Source organism: Pongo pygmaeus, chromosome 10 (genome assembly GCF_028885625.2).
Source record: "Pongo pygmaeus isolate AG05252 chromosome 10, NHGRI_mPonPyg2-v2.0_pri, whole genome shotgun sequence".
Classification (NCBI taxonomy): Eukaryota; Metazoa; Chordata; class Mammalia; order Primates; family Hominidae; genus Pongo; species Pongo pygmaeus.
The window spans coordinates 103,269,194-103,285,674 of record NC_072383.2 but is presented as its reverse complement, the minus strand read 5'-3'; the positions used below and the strand labels follow the sequence as shown (position 1 = coordinate 103,285,674).

Sequence of the window (16,481 nt, the reverse complement as noted above, 5' to 3'; positions counted from 1 at the left end):
CATCTCTTCTTTAGGCATTTTTTTTCTCCATCCTTTTGCCAGTTTGGTTCCAGGCACAAAGTTGTTTCTGGCTTGATCTATCAGATAAAGCCCAAGGCTGGTCCTCGCCACAAAATAATCTCTAGCTGCTGCTGGCTTGTCCAAACCAACGTGAAATCCAAAGCCCTTACTCTTCTCCCATAATGAGATGCTCTATTATTTTTAAAAACAAACATGGAGCTGGGTGTGGTGGCTCATGCCTATAATCCCAGCACTTTGGGAGCCTGAGGCGGGCGGATCACGAGGGCAGGAGATCGAGACTATCCTGGCTAACACGGTGAAACCCCGTCTCTGCTAAAAAAAAAAAAAAAAAAAATTAGGCAGGCATGGTGGCGGGCACCTGTAGTCCCAGCTACTCGGGAGGCTGAGGCAGGAGAATGGCGGGAACCTGAAAGGTGGAGCTTGCAGTGAGCCGAGATCACGCCACTGCACTGCAGCCTGGGTGACAGAGTGAGACTCCATCTCAAAAAAAGAAAACAAAACAAAAAAGAAAAACAAAACAAAACCATGGAAAAATAAAAAGCAGATTAATACAGAGACTGTTTTTCATTCCAGTCTCTTGTATTTCAAATTAATAGGGTTTTGTAGAAAGGTAGAGCCTGTGTTTCCATGGTAGAGCGTTTGGAAAGAGGAGTGTAAATTTCGGTTCCCATCTTGAATCTAGCTATGAGCTATTTCTTTCCTGCATCAGCTTTTACGTTTTTCTTTTTTTTTTTTTTAATAATTTCTATTGTTGCATCTTAATCTCTGTCTAACGCCATCCCCTTAACTCCCTTCTCAAAGCAGTTTTTACCTGCGTGGTACCATCTACCTGGTCAATCTCTTAGGCATAAAGCAGCAGAAGCCACAGAGGTGGATTCAGGTAGATCATTAGAGAAGTCAAAGCAGGAAAGGCTCAGAGGTCACGTAACTTAACTGCTTCTCAAACTGTTTTCCTTAGAACCCTACGGCCCATGACGGTTTACGGGGACTTTATGGGAAAAAGGCAGAGCTGGGCCTCGAACCATTCAGTCACAGCATCTCTGCCTCATCTGTTTTACATATGAGTGTTCAGAATGCAAAAATTTTTAAGATGCTCATTTTTAAAAACCGCATTGAAAACCACAGATATAGCTCAATTCTTTTGTTCCGCAGATGAGGAAATGTAAGTCCCCTCCCTGCATAGGAAGTAATTACCTGTAGGTTGCAGACAGCTCCTTGGTGGATGAACTGCAGCTAGGAAAGGGTTTTCAGTCGTGGCACAATCCAGATATTATTGTTTTCCCTATTTCAAAGAGGAAGTGACTATGGGAGTTTGGGAACGGTTCTCAGCCAGCAACGCATTTGGAACCAGCAGGCTGCCTCCACTCACATCCTCTGGCTGTTTTCTCCACCTGTGGGTTCTTACAATTTGGGGAAGAGGCGGGTGCTAGGTGAAGATTGTGAAATAGGGAAAAGGTGGTTGTTTTTCTCATATCAGCCTTGCTAGAATGTTCCTTTTCCTATTACACCAGACATAGTCATCACCCCTGACCCAAGATATCTGATAAACTTTATCTACAGTGAATGTAGCTAGCCCAGTGTTCAGCTTCCTGTAAGTCACCCCAGAACCCGGAGGCCATAGCCACTGGCCACATTGTGGTGTCCAGCTGTGGGGCACTCAGGACTGTGCTTCAGAAGGGGTTTCCACAGAGTTCTGTTCACCAAGCCCTGAGGTTTCTCTCCCATCGCTTCATGCCTCAGATGTATTCTTGACCAATGGTTCCTGGTCTTTTGGATATCGTAACTTTTTCAGAAAATGTTTAAAATGACTTTGGGGGCTGACCCTAAGTTACCAATATTTTATGTCCTAGTATCAATTAACATCTATTATTGTAAGAGAGCCTGGGCATGGTGGCTCACACCTGTAATCCCAGCACTTTGGGAGGCTGAGGCAGGCGGATTACAAGGTCAAGAGATCGAGACCATCCTGGCCAACATGGTGAAACCCTGTCTCTACTAAAAATACAAAAATTAGCTGGGCATGGTGGTGGGTGCCTGTAGTCCCAGCTACTCGGGAGGCTGAGGCAGGAGGATCGCTTGAACCCGGGAGGTGGAGGTTGCAGTGAGCCAAGATCACGCCACTGCACTCCAGCCTGATGACAGGATGACAGAGTGGGACTCCGTTTCAAAAAAACAAACCAAAAAAAAAAAAAAAAAAAAACCCAGACAAACAAAAAAAAAAGAAACAAAAAAAAGAAAAGGTATTCTAATACCAAAAATGTAGGAAAGACATAACTTGAGAAAAGGGAGCTCTTCCCGAGAAAGAGTACTTTACATCTTACACTAATGATTCTGCCTCATCCTATTTTTGTCCACTTGGGGGATCAATAATTACCTTACCCTGACCTGGCCCAGGCAATATTCTGGGCCACAGGCTTCTCAGGTTCTGCAGCTTCTGCAGTTCAGACAGAGGGCACCTGGGGCACCATCAGAAACACCTCCCGATTAGCTGGCAAGAAAGCATGTCAGTGTCACTCCAAGGGGAGCAAACAGGCTAGAGATGACCTCGTCTAGCTTTGCTTCCCACTGACATTTACAATGTTCCAAATGAGACAGAGACAGGCTATGGCAAAGTCACATCCATTCACTGATGAAAAAGGATTATGTTTTCTATGAATCTAAGATGACTAAGCTCTGTGGTCTGGGCATTTCCCAACCAGATGGGACCATAGCAAGGACAGTGATGACACTAGCAATGTATTCTTGGCTAAATGTATTCTTAGCCAATGGTTCCTGGTCTTTTTGGATATCATGCCCATGGGTGGGCACCAGCTACCAGTGGGGAAAGCCAGCTGGTGATTAGAAACCATATCTAGCATGGTTGAAAACGGGATCTATTTTCTCACCCAATATTGTAATGTTAAAAATGTTTAGATGTTATGTTTAAAGAAATTGGTTAGCCGGGCATGGTGGCACATGCCTATAATCCTTGGGTATTTTGGAGGCTGTGCCAGGAGATCGCTTGCACCTAGGTCAAGGTTGCAGTGAGTTACGATCGTGCCACTGCACTCCAGCCTGGGTGACAGAGTGAGACCTTGTCTCTTAAAAGAAAATTAAATTAGAATACAATGAAATACAGAAACAATATTGAGTATAATTTCTTCTTTGGAAAAATATACAGAAATCATTTTTACCAATAAAGCTAAAAGATGCGGTTGGGCATGGTGGCTCATGCCTGTAATCCCAGCACTTTGGGAGGCTGGGGCGGGTGGATAACAAGGTCAAGAGATCGAGACCATCCTGGCCAACATGGTGAAACCCCATCTTTACTAAAAATACAAAAACCAGCTGGGCGTGGTGGTGCACACCTGTAGTCCCAGCTACTCTGGGGCTGAGGAAGGAGAATCACTTGAACCCGGGAGGTGGAGGTTGCAGTGAGCCGAGATCTCACCACTGCACTCCCGTCTGGCAACAGAGTGAGACTCCGTTTCCAAAAAAAAAAAAAAAAAAAAAAGCTAAATGCTCATCCATAGAGCTGAAATAAGCTATGTGGGGAATCAGAACAGGATTGGATTTGGAATTGAAAAACTGGGACTTGAAGTGCAGGCTTGCAACTTCCTAGCAGTGGCACCATGGATGGCCATTTAGAGAGGCATGTCATTCAGTGCCAAAAACATGGAGTTCTGAAGGCACATCAACCTGGGCTTGAATACTGGCTCTGCCACCAAAGCCATTTACTGACAGCCTTCATGGCCTTTTCACATGAGTGGTGGAACTGTGTGATCACAGTGGACCTTCTAATGCATTACTCTACAAAGAGTTTATAGAAAAAATGGAAAGAAGAAAAGCTTCCATTCACCGGATAAACAGAAAGAATTTGGATCTATGGCGGTTTTTACCAGGGCTGAGTCTGCCAACGGAGCCTGCATCTCCATCCTTTGATACACATGAGCAGGGCGCCCTGCATACTAAGGTCCACGGCCCACCCCACCCCTACAGTCTTTTGTTAATGAGCCATGAACAAACCATACACAGAAAGCAGCTTCTTTTTTCTTCAATTTAATTGAAGTTACTTAGAAAAATAATCAGGCTTGAATGGCTTTTCCTGGAGGAAGGTTCATGAACATTTTCACGCTTTTGTTGGCAATGTGGAATTCAGCTTTCTTTAACAGTACAGCAAGATACAGGGAGCGTTTTCTACAACAGGCCCTCTACTGCATACAAATATGTGAAAAAAGAAAATCACACTCCACAAAGATGTGACATTACACGTCCATATGCCATACTGAGCATGCTCATAAGAAAGTAGTATGGGCAGCTCCTTCTGGACCTAACAAAGTGTAGCAGACTGAAATTTGCCTGTTATCAGCCAAGGGTCAAGCAGATTCTAGAAGGCCTTGTTGCCCGTAGGGTTCTAACTGGTTGTGATGGAAAAAGGTTGGAGGAAATGCTGGTGGTGGGAACTCAGGGGAGTGATGTGGTCAGTCCTGCTGACATAGAGATGGGCAAGGAAGGGATTTGGTCACTGGGATTGCACAGAATGGCGCAGCTGAGATTGTGTGTGTGTGTGTGTATGTGTGTGTGTCGGGGAGGACTGGCTAGGAAAGCAAGCAGAGTGCCTCTGCTTCTTCTGCCAACTCTATCTCAGCACTGATCCAGACCTCACCAGCCAAGCGTTTGTGGGACCCGCACACTTTGCTCTGGAGCTTTCTAGTAGCCTGGATTAGACCCCTGTGCTTCATGCCTTTGCCACCAGGAGAACCAGTGCAACTGAAGTTTCCACTGCCTGCTGCTCTCCTGTGGCATCCACATCCTGATTAGGCAGGAGGGTGCAGCTCACCTGGTACACAGGGAGGAGGAGGAACGTCCCCTCTGAGATACCACAGGTCAGCAGACCACCTCTTCCCAGACCAGCTGGGGAGGGCAGGGAGGCGGGGTCTGGGGGAGCTGTGGGAATCATCTAGAGCTTTCCAACCAAAGGGATAAAGTAAGCAGGACTGTCCTTGCAAATACTGCCCTGGCTGTACCCGGTCTTTAAAACACAGCAGCACCTTTGAGAAGTGGCTGGGAGATGGGACGCCTGCCTGTACTTTTCTCCAGCTAAGCATGCATAGAAAGCAGTTTCAAATATTCCTCTTTAAAAAACACAAACTTTCATTTTCCAGGCACACGTCACCAGTGGATTTCTTTAACCAAGGACACAGAATACTTTCTACATTCTGCAAAAACAGTTGAATCCATTTTTTTTTAAAAAGTTTCAATGCCATTAGAAAAGAAAATGTGAACACAAAGCAAAACACGGGGAGAAAGAGTCCCTCATTCCAGAAACCTATTGATGTCATGTCCCCTGAAGGACAATCTTTCTCACTTAAGAGAGAAGCCAGATGAAAGGCCATCTTCACATGACAGTGAGCAGGCTTGCACAACTGATCAAAGACGGGCACAGAAATGCAAAGCAACGTGAATTTCCATTGAAAACCCCCCCAAAAGCACACAGTGAACGATTCCAAACTATGAAACTGAAGAAGCACTCATCAAGAGATCATCTGTTCCCACTGAGCGTCCTTTTGAGCTTGAGGAGTAGGGAGCCACCCTGGGCCCTATACCCTACTCGCCCTCTCCTCTCTTCCTTCTGTCCACACCACCCAAGACTTCCTCCACTCCCTCTGGGAGGGATGGAATCGTAGTCCATGGCAGTATCCAGGATTAGAACCATTGCACTTAAGTAAAAGCTTAATTCATTAAATAAAGTACCTCTGTTGCTGTAAACCAGATGGAGACTGTGGTGCTATTTTGTATTTTTTTTTTTATGGAAGGGTGTTGGGGTGGCAGTTTTTATCCTTGAAGACCTCAGATATGCTAAATCAACCTAAGCAAAGTATACTCGGTGGAACCCTAGCTCTGCGGGGTGATCTGCAAAACAGAGTATCCTGGTCATTAAGTTCAGGAAATGCTACAGACTCAAGGATTATTTTTGGGGATTCACCATGCACAGCACACATTGAAGGCTGAAAAGTCCTGCAGAAAGGAAACTGACTTAACTTTGTTTCTTAAGGATAGTTGACCACAAAACCCTTAGTTTGCATCACACCAACCTGATGCCTCCTGGAACCTGTGTTCTGTAGAGTATGTATTAGAAAATGTTGGACAACCTGTTTCATTATCAGAAGTCCCATTTCTGAGGACAGTGTTCTCTGCCTGGAAATAAGGTCCAGATTCTCAATTCCAGGGACAGCCAAGGTCTGTCACTCTACCCAGTAAAACACATTGCATAAATCTCCATCCATCAAGGGTATAGTTGCTGTGCCCTTCACAAAGGGGAGAGAGCTCAGAAGAAGGTACACAACGTTTTATAAATAGCTTCAGCTACCTTCTCCAGCCCACATCTCACTCACGTTAAATAAAATAATTTCTCCGGTGAGATGTTGCAGCTGCTGCCCACTGAGCTTGCTGTGAGCTTTACAATACAATCTTAATAGTTTCTGTGAATAAATTATTCAATTTTTGTTTGTTTAGAATATCCTCACCCCTTCACTATATACTGCATCAAAAACAAAACAAAAGGCAAAACTTACCCACACCCCATCCCACCCTCCCCTATTATTAAAACTATTATTATTATTATATACAGTATCTGCTACCAACTCATTCACTAGCTGTAAGAGGGATGTGGCTCAAACTTCAACCGAGAAGCATCAGCAATGGCTGGAAATGAGAAGCATGTTTAGATGTTAATTAGCAAGGAACAGGAAATGAAAAGTTTCCAGGCTTCCAGAGGAAATGGGGCATTGATTAAGAGCATGGAAGGCTGTCCTTGCTGCTCATGCATGGCAGTTACCAAGGTGCTGATGGTCTTTCAGCCTCTGGAGGACATGAGAGGGTGTGCATGTGTGTATGTGTACAAATAGTCCACCTCTGACCTTCATGAGGAGTAAAAACCATTGCAAATCCCCAAGTGTGTGAGCCTCACCTCGGCATTTCACACTCGTATGTGGCAAGCAGTAGAAGACAACACTTCTACATGGGGATGTGGTGCTAGGCTGAATGGAGATGACAGTAGGAGGCACTTGAGGAGTGTTCCCCTTTCCTTGCCCAAGGCAGACATTGCTAATCAACCACAGCACTCTTCCACACTGTGCCTGGAGAATCCATTCTGGGGCTTAAAGGCAGACATTACCCATCAATTGGAGCAGGCACATGATAGGAAACAGTTTTTTAGCATCTTTTCTGTTGGTCAGTAAGCTTGGGATCACTCACGAATATAAAGTGGCCTGCTCCAAATGTGAGGTTTTCAAATATGGGCCATAGAAAAATGTAAATTTGTAGGGGTCATGGACCTTCTGCTGTTGCTCATGAATAGTCCAAACCTCATGTCAAGTCCATGAATAATACCAGGGGTTTGCTAATTGTCGAGCTGGATGCTCTATGTCACGTAAAGCTTTTTGAGGGCCAAGACTATTGGGTTCGTTCAACGCTCTATCTTCAGGGCCTAGTATATAGAAGATGCTCAATAAATATTTGTCGAATATAAAGCAATAGCCACTTCACCTTCACTGCAACTGGCACCGCCAGTTTAAAATTCCTGTTAAAAAAGCCTATTCTATCAGATTGCTAATTCTGGTGAAAAATTGTTACAACCAACTTTCTCCTTGGGTTAAAAAAAATCACATTTCTTTAGTGCAAGGGACTTTCAGGTCGATTGGAATTGGTTTGGAATGAGTCCCTTGCAAAGATGCCGCTAAGTGCAATAGCAACCTACTTATTTCTAGCAGAAATTCAAGAATGGTGGCATCCATACACATGACAATGGCTGTTATCACATGACTCCATGAGAGGTTAGTAAGGAGAACATTCATGCCCCCAGATGAGCTGTAGCAAGCAAAGCAGGAAACACAGATTTCTTCTGGAAAGATGTTAGAATTTTGCTGCCACAAAAAGAAATAATGAGACCATGTTTAAATAACTATAAATAATATTAATTAGAATTTATGGAATGCACAATTCATGGAATTCACCAGAACACAAGAAATCTTTGAGACAGTGTTGCAGTATTCACTTCTACAGACAAGGACGACCCATCCTATTTCCCCTGCAAAGACAGCTGTCCTTCCCTACGAAGGATTTTAAATAATTCTCACTATGCTGCTCGCAGCATCATCCCCAAAGAAATATTAATTTACAAAATAACCCAATATCCATATAATTCTTTTGACAAATAAAAATCTTAAATTAAAAAGCATGATTCTCTCCCTCTCCCCACCCCCTTTATTCCAATTTCAGGTAGCTTGGCACTGAGTAATTGAACATTAAAAAATCGAGTTTGTAGACTTCGTACAGCTGCGTTTGGTGCTCTGAGCTGATGTTCTGGAAGAATTCTGTGGTCATTTCATCAGTAGTTCTCGTAGACTTTGCATAGGTGGGGAACTTCAGGTAGCTGCCCACTCCTGCCAGCTGCAGGACGTAATTAGAATCCTCTTCCAGTGTCTCGTACTTGCCCACGAGGTCATAGTGGATGTGGCAGGGATGGCAGAGTGAGTAGACGGTTTGCCAGTGTTCGTTGAACGGCTCCTCCCGCTGGGTGTGTGGGTCGATGAGATAGGCCACAAACTCCTCGAATTTGACATCGTCCCCTTTGCGCAGGGCCTCCTGGGTGGCGTTCTTCCGCTGGCGTTTGATGATCTTGGTGCCGTACCGCTTGTGGAAGGAGATGTTGTACTTCTGGGTGAACTTGTTGCGGTAGGCGGACACCAGCCTCTCGAAGGGCTCCCGGACAAACAGGAACTTCATGTAGCTTTTCAAGCGGTGGTTGATTTCTGGGATGCTGTACTGGTTCAGGGTCTTCAGGTTGGCGGAGACGTGTGCCTCACTGGCCGGGATCTCCATGGGGTCGCTGTACTTCCCCCGCCCGGTCAGGACCATCATGAGCCGCTTCCAGTTGGTGCAGGCCACCTTGGGCACGTAGCAGTAGATGAGCTCGTGGTCCTCATCCACCACCAAGTGCTTCAGGTCGTTGGGGGTCAGCACCCTCCGCTTACGGCTTGTGGCGCTGTTGGCTCGGCACGTGTCTGTCACCTGGTCCCGCCGCATCTGGTGCAGGACAGCAGTGTTTGAGAGCTCCAGCTGCAGAGGAGACACAAGATGAATAAGAACTCAGTACTTGCCTGAAACATTTCTACTTGGCTACAAGTAGATCATAAATCCACCCGTTCAAACACATATCTAAGCTGGGTGCAGTGGCTCATGCCTTTAATCCCAGCACTCTGGGAAGCTGAGGCAGGAGGATCGCTTGAGGCCACAAGTTCAAGACCAGCCTTGGCAACATAGTGAGACTCCACCTCTAAAAAAATTGAAAAATTAGGAAGGCATGGTGGCGTACACTTGACATCCCAGCTACTTGGGAGGCTGAAGCAGGAGAATCACTTAAGCCCCAGAGTTCAAGGTTACCTTGAGGTATGACTGTGCAACTGTGCTCTAGCTTGGGTGCCAAAGCAAGACCCTGTCTGTAAACACACACACACACACACGGATCCAGACCTCATGATGTATAAAGTGCTCTGCTCAGCACTGCTAAGAGACATAACCTAAATCACTCAGAGTCTAGGAGGTGCCAGGGCAGAGAGCTGTCAGCCTCAATAGAGGGCAAAGGGAAATGCTTAGGAAGATTTGTGTGTTCCTCTGAATTCTAAGAGCAAAAGTTTCTCCCCAAAGGCCATTCACTCCTAGTCCAAACTAGTGCTCATAGTCCACCTAGAACAGGAAACAGGAGGGCACTCTGCCCTGCTCTGCCACCGCCTGCGTCTCCAGCATCCAGAGACTCAGAGACCTTCATGGAGTGGTGGCACCCTATTGTTGGCTTCCTGCCTTACCTCCACCACCACTCATGAAAGTTCAGTGTGGTCTTTCTTTTATATAAATGGAATAATATTAATTGTGATTAAAGTTACAGAGAAACTGGGGGCACAGGGCTATGGAATAGTTGCTCTGGAGCTACAGATGAGGTGGTGTCTTGGTTGCCTCCTTGCCCCAGGAACCAAGCCCCCATTCATACACTGGTCTTTTGGGGTTCTCCATAGCCCAGTGCCAACCTACTTTTCCAGTCTGATTCCTACTCCTCACCCCTTCATAACCAGAGGGGGGTCCCAAAAAACCAATGATTCACTCTTTCCTTTTTGCTGCAAGCATTCCTTAGGCTGGGCCCATCTGGGATTCTCCCCTCTCAATCTCTGCTGGTACAAACTTGACAATTCTTTTCTTTTCTTTTTTTTTCCAGAGTCTTACTCTGTTGCCCAGGCTGGAATGCAGTGGCGCGATCTCAGCTCACTGCAACCTCTGCCTCCAGATTTCAAACGATTCTCCTGCCTCAGCCTCCCGAGTAGCTGGGATTACAGGCACGCACCACCATGCCCTGCTAATTTTTCTATTTTTAGTAGAGATGGGGTTTCATTATGTTGGCCAGGCTGGTCTCAAACTCCTGACCTCAGGTGATCGGCCAGCCTCAGTCTCCCAAAGTGCTGGGACTGCAGGGGTGAGCCACTGTGCCTGGCCCCAAACTTGACAATTCTTCATGGCCCCACATGCTCCCCTGCCACACAAGTGGAATAATCATTCCCTCCATTGAACACCCACAACACTGAGTGTGCTTCATAGCACAACCCTCCTGTCTACTTCATTGTTGGTTTTCTCAACTCCTGTGGCCACTTGCTTCACAGGGACTCAGAGCCCCAGAGTCACTGCCTCCTCCAGGCCAGACTGTGGGTGGCTTTGAGTCCTGAGAATGCAGCCGTATCCGTGAAATCCTCCAATTACCTGGACAGCCAAGTCAGTAGAGCCTAGGACTTGAGTGCAACCCAAGTATCTGCCCCTGCTCCTCCAACTTTAAACCTCAATCTGCACAATTTTTACTAAAAGGTGCACAGGGCCATTGGGATGGGCCTAAAGTAGGGCCACTGATGAGTTTGCTGGGGAACTGAGGGGCATCATGGTAGCCACCAGGGAGAAGCCATTGCATCCTGCATTAAGCTCCATGTCCATTTCCTCTCATGGTCCCCAGGACAAAGGATGGTGATGGTCACCATGACAACAGCAGACAGTATGACTAAGGAGCTACTCTGTAGGAGGCACCTTCACAGGTGATTTAAATACATTATGTTTAATCTTCCCAGCAACATGCTGAACTATAACATGCCATCGCCACTAAAAATTTTTATACTCAAGGGAGGAAGCAAACCAAGACAGAGTACTAACACTTTGCAAGGTCTATGTGTGAAGAGTATGGTGATTGTCTCACTGCTTTAGCCTCACAAATAACTGGTGGAAATCTGGAAAGAGTTGCTAGTATCCCCTGATGTGCATTCCCCTTTGCAATCTGACATTGACACTCCTCCCATCAAGAAGTAGAGACTCTACTTCTCCAGTTCTTTGAATGGGGGCTGGCTGTGACTTCCTCTGATGAGTAGAATGAGGTAGAAGCAATGATGAACACGTTCTGAAGCCTATTAGGAAGCCCAGCAGTTCCTAGCCTTCACGCTGTTGGAACGCTGCTCTGAGACAGTCATGCTATGGAAAGACCTGTCTAGCCTCCTGGAGGATGAAGACTGGGGCACTGCAGACCAGCACCAACTGCCAGCCATCCACTGACCACAGTGATGTGAATGATCCCAGGTGAGACCAGCAGACCTGCCTGATTACCTATCCACAGAGCTGTGGCAGATGACATATCAGTGCTGTGTTAAGTCACTAAATTTTGGGGTGATCTGTTGCCCAGCAATAAATAACTGAAACAGGAGAGCTGAAAAACAGGAGAGCTGAGGGTCCCAGCCAGGATATGATGCTGAGACCCTCAGCCAGATTCCAGAGAAGCAAAGGCACCATATAAATTTTCATTTTCCACTTGGTAAAACCAGGTTGGCCTGGAGTTTCCCAAATTGGAAATAACTGGCAAATTACTGACCTCTGGTTATTCACAGACCAAATGTCACCACTCAACCAATTTATCCCCATTATAAAGAGCAGAGCAATAATCTATATGTACAAAGAGGCCTGGGCTACTGAACCACGGATCAAGTTTGCATGTTATTATGACCCAAATGTGGGGCCTGGACCTTTCTTGGCCTTTGTTTCCTTGCCTGTGCAAAGGAGATCCTCACTCCCATGCCTTGTTAGGCTGGTGTGAGGACTATAAGGTGCGTACTCCGTGGCCTGAACACAGTAGATACACAATCAGTATTATTTCTTCCTTTCCTCCCTCTCTAGGCTGCCCCTGCCTTGCCTGTATAAAGAGGCAGTTAGATTAGCTGACTGCCGGGGTCTTGGCCACCTTTAATGTTGGGTAGAGCCCAGTTTCTTCCAGGGTAGCCAACTGGTGGCCATGCATTCTTCTCTGGGCCCCATAAAGAATCTTCCAGAACGTTCTTCCTTAGTGCCTGGGTATTGTTTTGTCTTGCTGAGATTTTGCCACAAAGGCTCAATGCCCAGTGGTCATGGGTCCCCCATCAATCCAAATCTCCAGTGATGCTATTTTTTAGTTCTCCAAGTATAAGTGACACTAGGCATATGCCAAGGAATACCAAAAGCAAGCTGCAGAATTTCCTAATTTTCCCTCCTGCACAATATGTATCAGGATGATGATGACACCTAACACTGACTAGGTGAGTGCTCATTGTGAGCCAGGTAATGCTCTTCATGCTTCACGCTGACTAACTTCTTTAATGCAATCAGTAATAACGGAGATTATTAGGATCTCCATTTTACAGCTGAGGATCCGTCAGATGCACCAGCACATGAACGATAATATGGAAAACGATTTGTGGAGCACTCCTTGTTCATTACCTTGAGGAGATTCTCCCAACATTTGTAAAGCTGTGGTGGTCTCGGCATTGCCTTCTGTCAACGAGGAAACAGGCTGAGACAGGCAAAATGACTGCCCAAGGTAAGTCCTTCTAAGAGAAGCAGAACTGTGACTCGAGCCAGAGTGTGTGACTCAGATCTATGCTTGTCACACCATTCTGGCATGAAGTGTCTGCCTTATCAAACAGAGGTACCACAGAGCAGGAACTTGTCTTTCCATAGTGGTATCCCCGGTGCTTGCAAAAGTGCCAGCCCCATAGGAGATGCTCCATAAGTGTTTGTTGAGTGAATGAATGAATGGCTTAATAATCTCTGTAGGGATACTTGATCTGTAAGCAGGAAGACCCCTCTGTAGTTAAAGAAATTTCTGGGCCAGGTGCGGTGGCTCAGGCCTGTAATCCCAGCACTTTGGGAGGCCGCAGCAGGCAGATCACTTGAGGTCAGGAGTTTGAGACCACTCTGGCCAACATGGCGAAACCCCATCTCTACTAAAAATACAAAAATTAGCTGGGCGTGGTGGTGGGTGCCTGTGATGCCAGCTACTCGGGAGGCTGAGGCAGGAGAATTGCTTGAACTCAAGAGGCGGAGGTTGCAGTGAGCCGCGATCGCAGCACTGGACTCCAGCCTGGGCGACAGAGTGAGACTCTGTCTCAAAAATAAATAAATAAATAAATTAATTAATTTCCCAATTGTTTGTTGATATCATAAAGTTCTTTCATAGAGCTATACTGTGACAAATAATGTCCCTCCCTAATTCATGTCCACCCAGAACCTCAGAATGTGATTTGATATGGAAATAGGGTTTTTGCAGATGTAATTAGTTAAGTGAGATTATACTGGATTAGGGTGGGCCCTGACCCAATGGGTGGTGTCCTTATAAGAAGAGAAAGCAGAGACACAGAGACACGCAGGGAGAATGCCACGCGAGGACAGAGTCGGAGACTGCAATGATGTGTCTCAATGCCAAGGACTGCTGGCCACCACCAGAAGCTGGAAAGAGGCAAGGAAGGATCCATTCCTCTGGAGCCTTCAGAGACAGCATGCCCTGCCAACAGCTTGATTTCAGACTTCTGGCTTCCAGGACTGTGAGAGAATACATTTCTTTAGTTTTAAGCCACTCAGTTTGTGGTAATTTGTTGTGATGGCCTCAGGAACCTAATAGAGGAGGTCAATCATTCAAGTGATAACTTTGAGCAAGTTGGTATTAAATTATAAGTTTAGAGAGAAGATAACATCATATAAGAGACTATTTTATATAGAAGAATAAGGACAGTGTATTAGGGCACTTGTAAAGTACAGTGAGGATAAGATTTGAAATAAGAAGATCTGGGCTTGATCTTGGGCAAGAGCCTTAACCTTCTGAGTCTCAGTTCCTTTATTTGCAAAATGGGGATAGTACCACCTACCCCGCAGGGGTGGTGACTACAGCAAATAAGGTACATTTCAGCATTCAGTAAATAAGATCAACTCTAGTACAGGATTTGGACAAGGTATGGCACAAAATAGGTAGTTAATACGCAGGCATTCTTTTACCAAAGAAGAAAAAAGAAATCTGAAAAAGAACACCTGGATAGGAATCTCAAAGACAAATTTCACCAGCTCTGTAATTTTGTTGCAGGTCAGCCCTAGGTCACTGGATTCAATTAATATTGAATTTGAATAGGAAAACTCTGACCTTTGCAATTCATGACTTCTTAGCTGATGTATTCATCACCCTAAGAGAAGCATTCATGGGCCTCTTGGGCTATTGAACAACGCCATTAAACAAAACAAAACCTGTGTTTAAAGGAAATGAAAGGACTAGGAAGGAAACGGGGCCCATCAATTCTGCCATTTGAATCGCTAAGGACAATTTTGAAGGCAATAACTTACTAAGATGAGCAGAGAAATAAGGGGATCTCCCCCTCATCACCCTCCCAACCCCTTTTGAGTTGGAGACAATGTTCTGGCCACCTGAATCCCCAGGGAGGTAGCATGCCAGTTAATACTGCATTCAGGACCACAAAGGCAGGAAAAATGGAAATGACACCAGCATATCATTTTACATTCAGTTGCACAGGTGGAAAATAACTCAGTGGGGCTTTAAAACCTGGTATTTGAGGTTTCTTTCCCCTCCATTTCCCACTTCTCCACAGCAGTTTAAGGGGCAAATGGTGCACCTGCCACAATGAGGCACACACAGTTTCCCCTCAGGAAGACTCTGGGGTAGGGGTCAAGAGAATGCTTCTCAAATCCAAGACAGAAATTCACCTGGGCCTCTACTATTAATGTTTTTTAAAATATATTTTAATTGGTTTTTATAATTTTTTAATTTTAAAATAATTTCAGGTGACAGATAAAAATATTTTCAGACTAGTGTTGATTTAAATTATTAAAAATAAAATGGTACTAAAATGTGCACAAGCCAGGCACGGTGGCTCACACCTGTAATCCCAACATTTAGGGAGGCCGAGGCGAGTAGATCACCTGAGGTCAGGAGTTCGAGACCAGCCTGGCCAACACAGTGAAACCCTGTCTCTACTAAAAATACAAAAATTAGCCGGGCATGGTGGCGGACACCTGTACTCCCAGCTACTGGGGAGGCTGAGGCAGGGGAAAATCACTTGAACCCAGGAGGCAGAGGTTGCAGTGAGCCGAGATTGCACCATTGCACTCCAGCCTGGGTGACAGAGTGAGACTCAGTCTCAAAAAAAAAAAAAAAAAAAAAAAGTGCAGAAATATAAAACCAGGTGCACAACTGCAAGTTCAAAATAAACATAAACATTCAAATGCACAACATTAACATGAGGGGTGATGTTTTACTGGAACTAAAGCCCTGCCTGAAACCACGCAGATGCTCACTCACTGCTGTGGGTCGGGGTGTTTGGAGTAGAGCTTCCCTCTTCTGTGCTGCATGAGGACTCGGTTTCCTTACCACTTCCTCATTCCTAGTTACTGTGAAACTCAGCACGCTGGAATCTCATTTGACCTTTACTTGGTAAAAGCTCATCACGTATATATTTTCCTTTTCTGCTCATTTCCAATTAGCCCAAGACAATAAAAACGGAGCTACACGGAACCACCAAGAACATCAATGAACACAGGCACCATGACTTCATATGGCAGAACTAGGTTATCCGGGGCAGACCTGATGATCCAGAAATGGATAATCATTTTTCAAAAGATTATCACCAAAATAAATATGCTCAATCAATAAAGTTCTTCTATGGAACTCTAGACCCCTGGGGGTTCTATCTGTGGACTTCTTGAACCTTGGTTTATGAAACCTGGATTAAGGACAGCCCTGGACAGGCCAGAGGGAAGAGAGGAATTCTTCGCCATCATGTCAAAATGGGGCAGGAGAGATTTCTGATGACAGCCTGGCTCCACCAGGGCTCAGAAGAGCTTTTGTAACTGTCATAACCCTTCAGCAACTAACACGTTCCCTGAGCACAGTTCCGGAACTACCGATGGGACCAACAGCTATGGGGACATCAGGAAGACGAGAGTGAAGAAGACGCACTCATTAATGAAGAAAAACCTGTTCCCTCATCAGTAAAAGAGAATGCCCAATTTTTCCAACCAAGTTTGATCAATTTTACAAAGAAAGGACTTGTTGATCTGACAATTATCTGAGCTGTGAGATCAATGTCTTT

The 16,481-nt window shown here is 45.4% G+C and overlaps 1 protein-coding gene across 2 annotated transcripts in view; it reads right to left on the bottom strand.

Annotated features, from left to right (window-relative positions):
• Positions 1 to 4,043: 4,043 nt before the first annotated feature.
• CHST11 (carbohydrate sulfotransferase 11) overlaps positions 4,044 to 16,481 on the bottom strand; it is a 306,072-nt gene continuing 293,634 nt past the window's right edge. For both annotated transcript variants that reach the window (XM_054445122.2, XM_054445123.2), the window contains exon 3: positions 4,044 to 9,120. In XM_054445122.2, coding sequence (XP_054301097.1) covers positions 8,266 to 9,120 — 855 coding nt within the window. In that variant the 3' untranslated portion in view covers positions 4,044 to 8,265. The remainder of the gene's footprint in view (positions 9,121 to 16,481) is intronic.